General features: G+C 37.3%; 1 protein-coding gene across 2 annotated transcripts in view; it reads left to right on the top strand.

The window, feature by feature from the left end:
* FREM1 (FRAS1 related extracellular matrix 1) overlaps positions 1 to 16,993 on the top strand; it is a 179,345-nt gene extending 162,352 nt beyond the window's left edge. For both annotated transcript variants that reach the window (XM_013965901.2, XM_013965904.2), the window contains 8 exons: positions 277 to 426; positions 1,895 to 2,133; positions 2,800 to 2,847; positions 3,201 to 3,365; positions 3,550 to 3,678; positions 4,122 to 4,237; positions 11,267 to 11,352; positions 14,129 to 16,993. In XM_013965901.2, the coding sequence (XP_013821355.2) occupies positions 277 to 426; positions 1,895 to 2,133; positions 2,800 to 2,847; positions 3,201 to 3,365; positions 3,550 to 3,678; positions 4,122 to 4,237; positions 11,267 to 11,352; positions 14,129 to 14,328 (1,133 nt within the window). In that variant the 3' untranslated portion in view covers positions 14,329 to 16,993. The remainder of the gene's footprint in view (positions 1 to 276; positions 427 to 1,894; positions 2,134 to 2,799; positions 2,848 to 3,200; positions 3,366 to 3,549; positions 3,679 to 4,121; positions 4,238 to 11,266; positions 11,353 to 14,128) is intronic.

A 17,262-nucleotide genomic window follows, 5' to 3' on the forward strand; every position in this document is an offset into this window, starting at 1 on the left:
AACAGCTCACCATTTTTTGTTCATCCCTTCCCTAATGCAGCTTGCTTTTTTTTGTTACAGTGTTTGCATTTAAACGGAATCATCATTGTCCAGGAACAAATGTGGTCTTTTAATATTATTTGGGAGAACAGCAGGACTTCAGCAAGTTGGTTGCAGTACAATGGCTCACTCAGGCTACTGCAGTCTGGCTGCAGACGTGTTAATTAATATATTTCGCTGACACCTAGTTGATTGAAATAGCAATTAAAGAGTAATTAAAATGTTTACTTCTTGTAGGAATGTCAACTAAGATGTGGAATATAGCAATTACCTATGACGGATTAGAGGAAGATGATGAGGTCTTTGAAGTAATTCTGAACTCCCCTGTGAATGCGGTTCTTGGCACAAAGACAAAAACTGCAGTGAAAATTTTGGACTCAAAAGGAGGTATTCTTTTGATCCTCATCTTGAAATCACGAGCAGTCTTGGCACTGTAGCTGCTTACTTTCAACAGCCAGTGTGCTGGATAATGCTTTCAAATCAAAATGCTTAATTTCTTGTCAAGAAAGCAACCTCAGTCATGATGTAGGCCCTTTATTCTGCTTTCTGCTTCATGTGGCTTTCCTCCTGCTAAGAACGATCGTTTGAGAAAAGCAACAAGTCAGTGCCTCATTGTTTTTTTTTCCCTACCCGTTTGTTGTTCTCACTAAGGGGGAAACAATGTTGGTGAGAACCTATCGACAATTATTTCCCTGCCCCGAGTTTGTAGGGCTGTAATTATCTTCCTCTGTGGAAGAGAGCTCTTAATGCCTAAAATCTGAGCCCTCGCTGTAGTGTGACCGTGAAAATTCTGAGGGAGGAAGGAATGGGAGGAAAATAGATGTGAAAGGTGCAGCTGGCGTGGGGATTCAGGAGCAGCTGGAGAATATTAATGAGTAACCTTGGGTTGCAGAGCCAAACAGGTCCTGGATGGTATATGCTAAAGAACAACCTGTGAACCAAATAAAGATCAGCCAAAGTCCTTGGTACGCTGACTTTTTCCTGCCAAATACCCTCTACTTTTTCGTCTTTTTAGCATTTGACAAGTGTCCAGTTACATGCTTAGTCTTACACTCCAATTTTTACACCTGTCATTCCCTATGGGCCATATATTTTTCTTCGCTTAATAATCTCCACTTCTCTTTCTCATTCTATAGTAAATATAGGCACTTTCCTCTTTCCTTTACCGTACTCAGATTTCCACATCTCTTTGCACCACCTTGCCTCACCAAATTCTTTTTTTTTTTTCCAGTAGACTTTTCTGGTCACATTAAGTACATAAACAGATGAAGTACACACTTGACACATGAAGAAGCTATCCAAATGTGCCTCTGGGTTTAGACTATTTTCATACTAATTGGCAATATTTCTAATCAAAGGAGAGCCATTAAGATGGACTGAATCTTTGCTCTAACAGCTGAATGCTCATCTGAATAACTGGTACCTGATTTCACTAAAATCTTCCAACAATTCCAGTTTCTACCCATGGAGACGGTGGAGAGGGTGAACAAGTAAAAGTGTGTGTGGAATGACACTTGATCAGGGAATAAACCCAATAATATGGAGGCGTTCTGTTGATGTGAAATGAAGGCAGTCTATTTCCCAAGTAGATAGGATGATTATAAAATCACCACAGTGATTTTCATCTGTGGTTTGTGAAACCCATTTCATGACTCATAATCACCCTGTAGACGTGCAAAAGGGCATAGCTTTCCTGTATGGAAACTGATGACGAGTAAAGGGATTTCTGGCAAATGGCAGCAAGACAACATCTGGCGGGAAAATCATCCATCTGAATTTAGTGCCAAGCTTCGTCGATGTGATCCCTTACCTGTTTGTGTAAAATGAACTGACCTGCCATTTTGTGTGCCACCAGGGCAGTGCCATCCTTCATATGCCTTCAGTCCAAACATGCCCACTGCAGGGGAGAAGGGCGTTCGGCACCTGCTCTCCCCAGGGGCTTCCTCACCCACCACTTCTGGTGTCTTTCATCTGGAAAGAAGACCCCTTCCAGCTTCCGAGCAGCTAACAGTCACCAGGGGTGACGCCCTGCGGGACTTTGGTTCTGAAGAACTTTCTCCAGTGAAGCTTAGGACCCGAGGCGACGGCAAAACAGTAAGGATGGGGACCTCCTGGGTTTTGATGTGTGGAGTGCAAATGAAAGGGATCAAAGGATCTTAATAAGCAATCTCAAATGCTGAGGAAGCTGTTTTGGTTCTCACAGTGAATGGGGGCCATAGAGATTCTCATGGTTCCTTGGACCATTGTGAAGTGGCCTCTGCATACAAACATCAGCATAGTTCATTAATTGTACCGACTAAAGTGATAGATATTCTGACTCATCCATATGATTTCTGCTTTGGTTCCTGTTGTGATCAACACAGATAGGGAATGACTCGTGGTCCTGAAAAAGAATGAGATTATTTGGGTGTGGAAACCATGGCTTTAAACTTACTAGCATAGCATTCTCACCAGGCATACACTCATGAGTAAGTGTGTGTGTGTGTGTGTGAGTGTTTCTTGGACCTCTGTGCACTATAGATGTACCAAAAAAATAAGGATGTCTTTTCTAACTGGGACGAAGAATAGATGAATTGACACTGATAAGCTGTGATTAGTCCAGTGACTTTTAAAAATTCCAATTATTTGGGCCTGGAAAATCTCTTAAAATATGTTTAGAAACTTTTAGTTACTAAAAAATCTTATTGGAAGTGTTTTACCCTATTACTAATTATTATTCAAGCCAATTTTGTCCCTATTTATTTCTTCTCTTGATTTCAGGTTCCTCCATCCTCCGTTTATAGAAATAGAACAGACATCATCTATAATGTAAGCTTATATAGTGTGTAAGCAATGTGTGTTCTCAGTCACTCAGTCATGTCCAATTCTTTGCAACCCCCTGGCCTGCCAGGCTCCTCTGTCTGAGTCTGAGAGAATTCCTAAATTTTTTGTATTTATGGATGCAAAATATGTAGTGAAACTACCTTTCATAACTTTTCTATTTATATATTTTCCTTAAAATCCTGTTTAAATTTTGTGCGGAGGCTTGGGTGGGCAGGAAAAAATCCTTTTATCTCTTCATTTTGATCCAGGTTTTGAATTGCCTGTTTTTACAACAAATGCTTTTGTTTGCTGTCTTTTCGTTTGTTTTGTCTTGATTGTTGTTTGCTGATTTCCTCAAGTATCATGGGATGATTTCCCTGAAACTGGAAGATGACAGCTCCCCAGCTCGCAGAAGGAAGGCCAACATATCCATTATTAGTGAGCCCCAAAAGACAACCAAAGCGGCAGAACCTCCTCAAGCCGATAAGGAGGAATCCACAACCAGCTCACACTTCCCCAGACAGGTATGAAAATCTCTTCACTTCCTACTCACCTGACAACAAGCTGTTTCCTGGGCCGGAAAACAGCCTTCAAGTTTGGGGATAGTTTACTCAGTTCAAACACTATTCAGCAAATGACGGCCTGAAAGAGGTAACAGTGTGATCAACTTACAGGGTGTCAGATCTAAATTACCTTTCCTTCCCATAGGACCCGTTGCCCTCATTCCCAAAGAACTGCACGCTGGAATTAAAGGAACTCTTCCACTTTGAAGAAAGCCTCCGAAAACTGTACAAGTGTGATGGAATTGCCTGGAGATCCTGGAGCCCCCGCACCAAGGTGGGACACAGGTCGAGCAGTCACATCTCTTTACTTGTAGCCAAGTCCCATCATAACCCAGGAGAGGGAGAGGAGGCGCCCTGTCCACTGGTGTTTCTTCTGCCTGCTCTGCTATGCTTTGAGGGGGAAGAGGAAAAGATAGCCAGGTGATGCTTTAAAAATCACAAAACACAGTAGTTAAGTACTACAATTTAAAAAGAGGCTTACTTATTTTATTCAATTATTATAATGTTAAACATGTAAAGCTAAAACAGGGCTGACTTTACCAACGTGTCCCATAAGAAGCCATTGCATTTCTCAAAGCGGAGAATGGGGATTAGGGCTGACCTCCTTGCTAGCGACAAAATTATTTTCATTAGAGGACTCACAGGATTCTCTATGTTGAGAATAGACTCTAGGTTGTAAAGACCATTATGATGTGAGCATGGACAACTATTTTTCAGGAGGTGGAAGATAAATCCTGCCCCGCTGGGTGGCACCGTCATTCAGGCTACTGCCACTCCTTGATCACAGAGCAGAAAGGCACATGGACCACAGCTGCCCAAGCTTGCAGGGAACAGTAAGAAACCCCATTTCTCATTTGGCTGATGCTTCTTTGTTAATATTTCTGTTTTCTCATGGAACTCTAGTGTTTCTTCATTCATTCAAGTGTTGAATGTCTAACACCTACCTGGCTTTGTTTTAGGAGCTTGGAGGGAGTTCTGTAGTTCAGAACAGATTTGGGCTGACCTTAATGATGTATCTTTTATGATAAACTGTGCCGATGTCACAGTTTTATTTTTTAGCCTCTCCATCTCAAACTTTTGAAGAAAGCAGATTCTCTGTGTCAGCAGCATGGCAGAGTCTATCATTTATTAATTAAACAGGAACCCCAGCCCACTGATTTGGAAATATATAGCAATGAAAGATCTCCATAGCAGCAGGCCTGTAACAGTATAAGAGGTGTTGATGGTTATGAGACCAGACAGGTTGGACAAAGTGTGATTAGCTAACAGAACACTCGATGAAAGATGACTTGTGGTCAAATATTGACAAAATTTATCCACTTACAACATAGTCAGTCTCAGTGATTTTAGCCATTCTAGTGGCTGTAAGGTGATGTTTTATTATGGTTTTAATAAATACTAATGCTACTCCATAATTGCTGATTTATCCCTCTTCCTTTGCTGCTTTGAAAACCATTAGTTTGTTTTCTGTGTCTGTGACTCTATTTCTGTTTTATAAAGAAGTTCATGTGTATTATTTTTTAGATTCCATATATAAGTGTCTTTGCTTGACTTACTTCACTTAGTATGATAATCTCTAGGTCCGTCCATGTTGCTACAATTGGCATTATTTCATTCCTCTTTATGGCTGAGTAATATTCTATTGTGTGTATGTCTTTTTTATCTTCTTTATCTGTTCATCAGCTGATATACATTTAGGTTGCTTCCATGTCTTTGTTTTTGTAAATAGTGCCACTGTGAACATTGGGGTGTATGAATCTTTTCAATTTAGAGTTTCCTTCTTTTCCAGATACGCCCAGGAGTGGGATTGCTGGGTCATATGGTAACTCTAGTTTTAAATTTTTAACGAGCCTCTGCACTGTTCCCCATAGTGGCTGCACCCAATTTACATTCCCACTAACAGTATAAGGGGGTTCCTTTTTCTCCCCACCCTCTGCAGCATTTATTAAATATAAGCTTTTTGATGTTGGTCATTCTAACCCATGTGAGGTGATACCTCATGGAGTCACATTTCACATAGCAACACTGAGCACCTTTCCATGTGCTTGTTGGCTATTTGTGTGTCTTCTTTGGAGAAATGTCTTTTTAGGTCTTCTGTTCATTTTTGATTGGGTTGTTTGTTTTTGATATTGAGCAATATAAGCTGTTTATATATTTTGGAAATTAATCCACTGTCAGTAGCATTGTTTGCAAATATTTTCTCCCATTCTGTAGGTTGTCTTTTCATTTTGTTTATGGTTTCCTAATAAGCCTCGGTAGCATAGCAGTTAGGCAGATGGGCAGGTGGACAGGCAATCTGGCTCTGTAGGTCAGGAGTTCGAATCCCAGGCTTGACCCTTTGATCTTCCCTGGTGGCTCAGAGGTTAAAGCGTCTGCCTTCAATGCAGGAGACCAGGGTTCGATCCCTGGGTCGGGAAGATCCCCTGGAGAAGGAAATGGCAATCCACTCCAGTATTCTTGCCTGGAGAATCCCATGGACGGAGAAGCTTAGTAGGTCACAGTCCATGGGGTCGCAAAGAGTCGGACACGACTGAGTGACTTCACCTTGCTGTGCAAAGGCTTTTAAATTTAACTAGGTCCCATTTATTTATTTTTGCTTTTGTTTCTGTTACTCTAGGAGACAGATAAAAAAAATAGTGCTGAGATTTATTTCAAAGAGTGTTCTGCTTATGTTTTCTTCCATGATTTTAATAGCATCTCTTCTTAAATTTTAGATCTTTAATCCATTTTGAGTTTATTTTTGTATATGATATTGAGAATGTTCTATTTTCATTCTTTTACATGTAGCTTTCTGTTTTCCCAGCACCACTTATTGAAGAGACTATCTTTTCTCCATTGTATATTCTTGTCTCATTTGTCATAGAGTAATTGACCATAAGTGTGTGGGTTTATTTCTGGGTATTCTATCCTGTTGTATTGATCTATGTATCTGTTTTTGTGCCAGTACCATATTCTTTTGATTTCTGTAGGTTCTGTAGTCTGAAGTTAGGGTGTATCATTCCTCAAACTCCATTCTTCTTTCTTAGGATTGTTTTGGCTACGTGCAGTCTTTTGTGTCTCCATACATATTTAAATTTTTTGGTTCCAGTTCTATGAAAGATGCCACTGGTAATTTTTTAGAGGTTGCACTGAATCTGTAGATTGCCTTGGATAGTATGGTCATTTTAACAATATTGATTCTTCCTACCTAAGAATGCAGTGTGTCTTTCTACCTGTTTGTCATCTTCAGTTTCTTTCAACATCTTATAGTTTTCTAAGTACAGGTCTTTTGCTTCATTAGGTATCCCTAGGTATTTTATTCTTTCTGATGCAATAGTAAATGAGATTATTGCCTCAAATTCTCTTTCTGATATTTTGTTGTTAGTGTACAGAAATATAACAGATCGGGCAATTAGATGGATCAATAAAATAAAAAAATATATTAGGAGACTAATGCAGGGTTAGCAAAATTATGACATCAATAAGATTACCTTAAATTGCCATGGTTTCATAACAAATGTTTTTTGACACCAAAAATCTGGAAGATTATAATCTCAGAATAATGATATCAAGAAATACATACATAGGTATTTTGTTCTTCAGTAAACTATTATAAAATCTAGTATAAGAGTGATGGAAATTTTCTGTCTCCCGTATTAATTTAAGGGGATTGATGACCATTTACAGCAAATCAAACATTATGTAATAAGCAGTTTCAGAATTAATTTTTTCATATCTTTGTGAAATTAATTTTGTAAACTGGTTTCAGGGAATTGCTTTAGACTATTGTACTAAGACCTTTTTTTAGATGTAAAACTGAAAAAAAATTTCAGAACAAGAGAAAGTTTTTAGGGGGCAACTGGAGATTTTCCATCATATTTTAGAAAGTGACTCATTATCTATCTATCAGTAATATAAACTATTTTGAAGTGTATGTTATGTATGTACCATATTGCTTCAGAAATTAAGGTGTCTATCAAATACCATTTCTGATGGTATTCCAAGGTGTATAAGAGGTAAAGAAAAAACATTTGCTATGAGATTTTTAAAATATCATAAAAATGCTTTAAATTTTCTAATTTTAAGTGAAGAATGGGTATAAATATTTGACCTGATGACTTTTGTATGATACTTCAATGTGCATTTAATTTCAAAAGGACAAGAAGAATGATTATCCCAAGAACAGTTAAAAATAGAGGCATTTCAGAAAATATCTAGCAGCAGATTAAAAACAAACTAAATGATTTGGTCTTTTTTTTTTTTAATTTTTATTTTTACTTTATTTTACTTTACAATACTGTATTGGTTTTGACCAAATCTTTAAAGATTTGGTCTTCTTGGTCTTTAAGATCAGTCACTTTAAAAGGAACATTTTTGAATGGCAAGGCCACCCCCTTAGTATAATTTTCCTCTGAACCCCAAGACCTCCTCTATCATTCAACATGTTGCCATTCATTCTATGGGCCTCTGCTTCCCTTCACCCATTACTTTTCAGGTTCATTTGGTCCTCTACTTCTCTTACCTCTTTACCTTGACCAATGAATATTCCCCTGGGAATTATCAATTGTTTCTATGATGTAAAATTAATAGTTGCAACATTTTATAACTTGGCTATTTACTTTCTCATGAATACTTTTTAGGAGATGGTTTTAGAGTCTATAATTAGAATTAATACACATCTAGTGTGTTTTTTAGATCTCAGAGACCATTTTTCAATTCTGATTTATATTTCCTCAGGCTCCCTTGCTACCTGATGGTCTTTTACAAATGGTCATTTACAGCACGCATGTTTCAAGAAGCACAGCAAATTTTACTTTATCCTTTGCCCCTAATCAGATTGCTAACTCAACTCAATCTTTATCTCCTTTCTCCTTTCCTCCCCATTGGTGTTTTATTATTTTTTTAGCCCAGAGGAACCAGACTCCGAGATTAGGTATTTCTTGAATTTACATATCATAATCTCATCTGCTCATTTCCTTAGGCAGTCACTGTACATTTGGTAATTCTATTCTTATAGATCATTATCTCTGAAACCATTTTGTTTTCCCACAGGAGTGTCTGGAACCCCTGCTGACCTATCCTTAAAGAGTTAGTCTAAAATATATTTATATTTAATCAAAAAGTTCTAATGAAGTAGATGTTTATTTCTATAACTGGAAAAATTCAGGGTTATGTTTTTAATTCTACACTTTGAATGTCTTCAGATTTCAGAGATGTCAAAAGATTTTTATTTGTATGTTTCTCTATATTTTATTTATATATCTCTATAGTATATTTGTATCTATATGGTTAATTTTCTCTTTTTTATTTGTATATGGGAATAAAAGGAAATGATAGGCATTTTTATAAAATGAAAATGCCTAAATATTTATTTTTGTAAATAACTGTGGCCTAACATTTTACCTACTCTAAACACAGCTGTTTTTTCCTCTTGCTCTTGCTCTTCTCAGAGCATCAATAAAGAAATCAAACTTATACTGGAGCAGCTAAAATGGATTTTGCAAAGTCTTATTTTAAAGATAGTTTCAAGGATCTTAAAGCAGAAGGAGGTGTTAAATATCCTTGAATAAAATCTATCCCTTCCTGATAAAGACTCTGAGGCTGAAGTTACATCCATAAGGAAATTGGGGATGGAGCAGGAAGTGGAACCCAGGTCTCCCACACTCTAATATGTCACATTAATTGAAATAGCCCCTCAAACCCTCCCTTGGGCTATTTTTAATACACATTTCATATTCTGTGTTTTAAACCCTCAGCACATCAGAACTGCCATTTTGGATATGAGGGAGAGGGAAGAGAATTGGCTATCATGTCTGTTGTAACTGTCAGACAGAAGCTGACAGTAAATAGAAATGTCAGAACCAAGTCACATGACCTGAATCTGGCACCGTTGAGGACATTCAGAGAAATAGAAAAGTGCCTGCATATCTCAGAAGGCCTAGGAGTCATCACTGCATTATATCACACCAAAGTACTGTATTAGTAGGAAAAATATCATTAAGAGATAGATTAGATTATGTTCACCATACATGATCTGGAAAAGCAGAGAAATGAATCTAAAGCTTGGATAGTTGTAGGTAAAATGAAAAAAAAATTCAGTTCAGCAACATAAACTTGTGACAAGTATGTGTTACTAATTATGTTTCTTGATTTTTAAAACATCAATAGATATTAACTAGGCATGAAGAGCATGGTGATTTTCGCCCCTTTTTTGTTGTTGAAACTTTCTGTATCAGAAAAAGAAGAAAAGGAAAAAAAATTATCTATTGGCTTTTTACTTAGAGTATTTTAAAGAGTTTTAAATGAACACTGTTGGGAATTGGGATCAAATATTGCTTATAGGAATAACTTAGCTAGCTGCAAAAATAACTCATAAAGAATTCTTATGCCTGTTAATGTCTGTCACGAAAAAGACAAGATATAACAAATGCTGGCAAGGATGTGGAGAGAAGGAAACCCTTATGCGCTGTTGGTAGGATTGTAAAATGGTACAGCCACCATGGAAGAGTATTGAGGCCCCTCAAAAGTTAAAAATAGAATTACGATATGATCCAGCAATTCCACTTCTGGGAATATGTCTAAAGGAAATCACAGGACTATGTTGAAAAGGTGAAAAGGTATCTGCACCCTATGTTTATAACAGCATTCTTTTTTAAAAAGTGAAGACGTGGAAACAATGTAAGCGTCTATCAACAGATGAATCAAATTTGTGGTTATAAGAAGGGAGGAATTTGGGGTGGGAGAGTTGGATGAAGGTAATCAAAAGATATAAACTGCCAGTTATAAGATAGAGAATGTGGCTGTAATGTGTAACATGATTATTGTGTGGTAGATGTGAAAGGTGTTAAGAGTAAATTCTAAGAATTCTCATCATAAGGAAAAAACATTTTTTCTTTTTTTTTTTGTAACTATATGAAATGGGTACTAACTAAACTTACTGTGGTAACCAAATTTCACAGTTTATGTAAGTCAAGGCACTATGCTGTAAACTTTAAACATATAAAAAATGCAATTATATTTTGGAAAAAATGTTTATATATATTTGTAAGAACAGGTGCTTTAGTTTCTTCATAACATACAAAGGTTTGACAGTGAGGCTGAACTCCTTTCCCTGAGTAGGATGAAAAAGAGTCACATATATTTGGGCATTTGACTAAACACATCAGGCTCAAAATGTTGGCTTCCAGTAATTTTGTCTGGTAGTTTGGGTTACTTTATTAATCAAATTAACCAGGTAATTGCCAAATTCATGCGCTTTAGAGATAAACTTCCCATGAGAGGGATCATTTTTTGACAATAAGTAATTAATCTATATAAGTAAACAGCTGCTGATTTTCTGAAAAGAATTGGTGCTTTAAAGCCCAGATATTATAATACAGTATCACTTCTTTGCTGTTACCTACCCCACCCTGTGATTTACCATGGATGAAAGCACCCCCTCCCCCACAGATAGTCATTAATATAAAAAAAAATGGAGGACTCTGTGGGAGAGGGAGAGAGTGGGATGATTTGGGAGAATGGCATTGAAACATGTATACTATCATGTAAGAAATGAATCGCTAGTCTAGGTTTGATACAGGATGCTTGGGGCTGGTGCACTGGGATGACCCAGAGAGATGATATGGGAAGGGTGGTGGGAGTGGGGTTCAGGGTTGGGAACTCATGTACACCTGTGGTGGATTCATGTCAATGTATGGCAAAACCAGTACAGTGCTGTAAAGTAAAAAAAAAAAAAAATGGACTATTAAAATCTTGGAAAGTTCTTTCTACATATATACCAGTTTTCTAGTTTGGACTAGCTTTGATTTCCATTATGCATCTCATATCAGCAGAGATGCTGAACTCCCTGTCACTGACGCTCTAATTTTTCTGTTTGCACGTAGTCACCAGGGCAGCCTTGTAACTGTCATCTCCAGGCAGCACATGCGATGGCTTTGGGACATCAGTGGAAGAAAGCCGTTTTGGATAGGCAAGTATCTGTGTTACCCTGAGGAGGAAGGTAAGACCACAAAGAGAAGGTCTTCCTTCCATCGGTCAAATAATTGTGGTCTACAATAATATGCAATGGTTAGATGGTTGGACAGTCTATCTTTTAAAACTCATAAATGTTATTTCTAAAGGCAAAAAATTTAAAATAGTTGTAAATAGGGAAGGTTTAATAAATTATAATATAACCATATGAAAGAATATAAAAGATATAACAATGCCTTATGTTTATAGATTCATTCAATAATGGATGCATATTATATATAAAATATGTAATATACAGCATTTGTGGCAAGGTGCTACGTGAAAAACACAGTCTACAGTCGTATGAAGCATGAAATAATTTAGAATAAAAAAGTATATATATATAAGTGTTATATATACACATAATATATACCTATCAGTTCAGTTCAGTTGCTAAGTTGTGTCCTACTCTTTGCAACCTCATGAACCGCAGCACGCCAGGCCTCCCTGTCCATTACAAACTCCCGGAGTCCACCCAAACCCATGTCCAGAGTCGATGATGCCATCCAACCATCTCATCCTCTGTCGTCCCCTTCTCCTCCTGCCCTCAATCTTTCCCAGAATCAGAGTCTTTTCCAATGAGTCAGCTCTTCGCATCTGGTGGCCAAAGTATTGGAGTTTCAGCCTCAACATCAGTCCTTCCAATGAACACCCAGGACTAATCTCCTTTAGGATGGACTGGTTGGATCTCCTTGCAGTCCAGGGGACTCTCAAGAGTCTTCTCCAACACTACAGTTCAAAAGCATCAATTCTTCGGTGCTCAGCTTTCTTTATAGTCCAACTTTCACATCCATACTGGAAAAACCATAGCCTTGACTAGACGGACCTTTGTTAGCAAAGTAATGTCTCTGCTTTTTAATATGCTGTCTAGGTTGGTCATAACCTTCCTTCCAAGGAGTAAGCGTCATTTAATTTCATGGATGCAATCACCATCTGCAGTGATTTTGGAGCCCAGAAAAATAAAGTTAGCCACTGTTTCCACTGTTTCCCCATCTATCTGCTATGAAGTGAATATGTATTGACATAAAAAGAAATAAGCCAAAGAGTTAGGGATATTTTTTATCTCTGGTTAAGAATTATAGCTAATCCTAATTTTATCCTTGTTTTCTAAAGTTTTAATATTTTCTACAATTTTAACAGTAATCACAAATCTTTTCAAGCCACTTTAGAAACAGAATTCTCAGGGTGTACTAAAGTAAATATTCTCACCATCTCTTCAAGATACTATATTTAATAATAATAAACCTACTTGGCTTCTTAAAATGTCTGTGATACTCAGTGAGTGTGTAATTCTGAAGTCATCTGAGAGTATTAAGTGAAGGCTGGAAGATAAATTTTCTCTATGTCCACAATGACAGATGTCAAGTTTCTAATCCCACAAAGTTTTGGGGTGTAGCATTACCTGATCAGTAACTCACAGAAACAATCCAGAAGGAGACAAGTCATTCCCAAGCAAGAGTACTTCATTTTATCCTACCCCAAAATATCAAATGAGAACCGATGGGGAGAAGGTTATATGCTGCATAACAAAGACCATTTGCACAGTCAAATTTGGTTTGTGAGCTGCCAGATAATCCTATTGCACAGGATTCTTTTTTTTATTCTATTATTTTTATCTCTATTCTAAAAGAGAGTGAGGAGGGGAAAATTTTTTTTCATTATTTTTAAATTGGAGTGTAATTGCTTTACAATGTTGTGTTAGTTTCTGCTGTACAACAGCATGAATCAGCTGTCTGTGTACATCCCCTCCCTCTTGAGGGCCCCCCATTTCACCCATGTAGATCATCACAGAGCATTGGTCTGAGTATATATACGGGGGCTTCCCTAATAGCTCAGTGGTAAAGAATTTGCCTGTAATGCAGGAGACCCAGGTTTGATCCCTGGGTTGTGACGATCCCCTGGAGGAGGGCATGGCAACCCACTCCAGTACTCTTGCCTGGAGAATTCCATGTCCAGAGAAGCCTGGCAGGCTACAGTCCCATAGGGTCGCAAAGAGTTGGACATGACTGAGCAATTAAGCATAGCACAGAACACAGCACAGTATATATACATCAAATGCTACTCTCTCAATTCATCCCAGGAGTGCTTCCTTAAGAAAAATGTTAAGAGCTTTGTAACATTGAAGTGTAATTTAAAAAAGAAAAAAAATTGCCAGTGGGAGTAGAGAGGCAAATTGAGAAAAGCTACTTTTTATTAGAACTGTAGCAGATTAAAAAAATCTTAAGCTCCAGACTAAAAATAATACCTAATAAACTGCTTTCGAATATGATACCCAAGAATCACAAGGAAGATAAATAGACAGGAATGTATCTGTTTCCCTATGACAGATACTCTGCCTGTAGGACATATGAATAATAAGTGCCATTTATAAACACTTCTATGTCGTGAGCTTTATGTGCATTATCTTATTTAATCCTCAACATAGAGCTAGTTCTACTTAGATATGCATTTCTGAGATGAGAAAACTAACGCTTGGAGAACTCAGAGAGGTTAAATAACCTGCCCAGATATGTTCACCTAGCAAGTGGTGAAGCTAGGATTTTGATTCCTACCTGGCCTTACACCAAAGCCTCATAGTCTCAGGGTGTCTTAGAGGATTCCCAGGTCCTAGTCCATGCTTTATAATGTAGGCTTACAAGTGCATGTGATTACTGAGCTTAGAACAGTGGGTTGATATGACATCTAGTTGTAAATGTAATAAAAATCATTTGTCACCCTTCTTTGGTTCATGTCAGGTTTGAATGACCGAGTGCGTGCTGGCCACTGGGAGTGGATTGGCGGTGAACCTGTGACCTTCACCAACTGGAGGAGAGGGCCCCCTCAACGTTCAAGGCATGGCAAGGACTGTGTTTTGGTTCAAAGGCCAGGAAAATGGCACACAAAGGACTGTAGGAAGGGAAAATCTCACAATTATGTGTGCTCCAGGAAACTCTAACTGGCCCTACAAGTATCTGCTTGGGATGTTTTTATCTATTTATTTCCAGGATTTGTGCTTATTACTCAGTAGAAAACAGAGTGTCATGATTGATGTGGTACATTTCTTCTCTCAAAGTGTTTGAAGGATTCTATATAGTAAAGAAAAGCAATAGTTCCAGGAAGATTAATAAATGAATGTTTCTTAGAGGAAAAGATAAATTTTTTGCAGTACATTTTGAAATAAATCCTCAAGGTATTATGTGGTACAAAATTTGATTATTCTGGAGACTTCACATTTCAGTCAACAGTAATATCATGGTCCTTGGATTTTTTTCCCCAGTACTTCAAATGAATACATTCTGAAATCTATATTGCAGGTGCTTCCACCGCTTCCATCTGAGTGAGGCTTACCCTGCCAGTTCATTAAATCAAGGTTGAACTGCAAAGGGTTGCTTTGTCCCTTTGGAGTCCTTTCAAATGTGAAAGCTGAGAGGCTGTGGATAAAAAGGAGAATTCTCTGTGGTGAAAAAGGAAGGCTTTAGATGGAAGAATCTGGCAGATGGAAGTTCATCTGCAAAGCTGTAGTTCAGGTAAGAATTCAGGGGTTACCTGTCCTTCAGAAGTCTACCCATCACTTCCCATGAGACAGAGCTCCTTTTCTAGTAAGACGGTTGTGCCATTCTAAAGTGAATAATTGGGTTTCCCCAGCTTTACAGATTCAGGAGACATTTGAAGGAACATGAGCCTCTGTTCATCCGTGCTTGTAGCACTGAGTAGCATTTCTCAAGGACATTTGGAATAAAAATCATATATGGATGATGGTTAACATATGAAAGAAAAATATGGCTTCCTCAAAAGTGTCCCAATGAACTACGCAGATGAACAAAGAAAAATAGTACTAAAAACAGCGTCCTTGAAAGCCTATATTCTCAGAAAGGATTTTGGTATAATTTTGAGCCCTTAAATATTTAATATGTGTAAAATTGCCATGTTAACCTGATCCTCTAATGAAAAGGTACCTTATTAATTTATAATGGCAGCTGAGTGAAACATTTTTGTAGCAGTAAAGCATGTTGCAGCCTTACAAGAACTCCCTTCTGAAATTAAAACTTAATTACAGGAAATTAGAAATTTATTTCTGAAACATTTACTCACAATTTTCCTCTTTTCATAATCCTTGAAAAATATGGTTGTGTCCCATGTAACTTGCTAATATGAGTACCAGAGTCACTTCAGAATCCAAACAGAGCTACCAAGCAGATCAAAGTTTTGGTGCAGATTTTATTATAATAATACCTTGAGAGAAACTAAAAGTGACTGAAGAAATTCAGTCTCATTTTTTGGATATAAAAAACAACAAGCTTGTTTTATTTATACTTGTTTATCAAGATTTTGGTTAATAGAAATATTTACAAAGATAGATTAGAATGAGATTTAGACATTCTTCCTCTTAATAAAATTCCAACATTAGTGTAGAGTCAGGAGACTCCTTAGCTTAGATATCACAAGTAGAATCTGAATTGCTCTGATATAGAGGTCTTCCATATGACACAAGAAGTTTGTGGTGTTGAATCAGAAGGTGTAAACCCATTCTCTGTATCAGTTGATGTCCCTTCTGATCCATGGGCCTCTGCAATGTTGAAAGACGGGATGCTGAATAAAGAAATGAGTTGTTTACCTGAAGGATTGTATCCTAAGATGGAAAGTAAATGGTCAAGGAATGAGGAATTCCTAGATCTGTATTGACTGGAAATCCAGAACGATGGCAACTGTGTAAACCTGATCAGCATGGTAGGTTTTATTATACATTTCTGCCATGTCAGTGATATTAAATGTAATTGCAAATGTCAGCACAAAGAGAGAAGGCTTTGATTCTTATAGCAATTAAAAGAAATACTAGAAGAATGATTAAATTATTCCTGGTCATGAAAACATTAATCAAGTGGTAAAATCCAACTAATTGGAAGAAGGTACAAATAAAAATTCAAGCAAGTGTGGGTACTAAGCAATATGTGGGTACATGACCTTCATCTCCTTCTCATGACTGGGCTTTGACTGACGGGGAAGTAGTCGTAAATGATCGTCATGGTTCTCTCCACCTTTATTGGTTATTGTCATCCTTTAGGTTACGGTGGGAGTGGGAAGGAGGGAAATGGAGTAATAATAGAATGGGAAGGGAGATCATAGATAAGGGGAGAGTGGAGAGAAGGATTGAGTAGGAAGAGATGGGAGTTGATTGGTAGCTAAGAAAGAGAGCATCAGAAAGGACTTGAATGCCACCCAGCTCTTCTCTCTAGACTTGAATACTGACTCAGGAAAAGTCCCATATAATCCAAGGGCATTAACCAAGCTTGATAATGTGTATCTTTTCAGGATCTTGTGACTGTTGGTCTGTAACAAAATATACACATGTGTAGTATATATCTGCTAAACATAAACTCAAAAAACATATGACAATTATTCCATCTTCTTCCAAGGGGTGATAAAAATGAACCAGGTGTCATTTATTTACATTTTTTTTGGTTTATTTTTAAAACAGACAAAAAGAATATGCACATATTTAACACTATGGTTCTGTATAATTTAAACCATATACTAGTGTTGATTAATTTCTGTGACAAAGCAGCATATTAATCGTACTGTACCTAGTGTTATACAAAAATTAATAAAATAAGCTATTTCTAGTTCTGAATTAGTATTCCTTTAGTGTTTAACATTTTATATTTATTTTACCCATTTAAGAAGAAATGGGGAAAAAAGCTGAACATGTCTTTTTCATCCTTACTATTTAGATCAGCCTTTCATTTTACAGCTTCCATCCATTTATCCATTCATCCAGTCATCCATCCACCATCCATTCAACAAATATTGACTGTGAAGTGCCTGATACTGTTGTATATACTGGATATATGTAGTGGATGAGATAGAAAGTTAAAGTATAAAAGCATGGTAT

The sequence above is a fragment of the Capra hircus genome, chromosome 8 (genome assembly GCF_001704415.2).
Source record: "Capra hircus breed San Clemente chromosome 8, ASM170441v1, whole genome shotgun sequence".
Lineage (NCBI taxonomy): Eukaryota > Metazoa > Chordata > Mammalia > Artiodactyla > Bovidae > Capra > Capra hircus.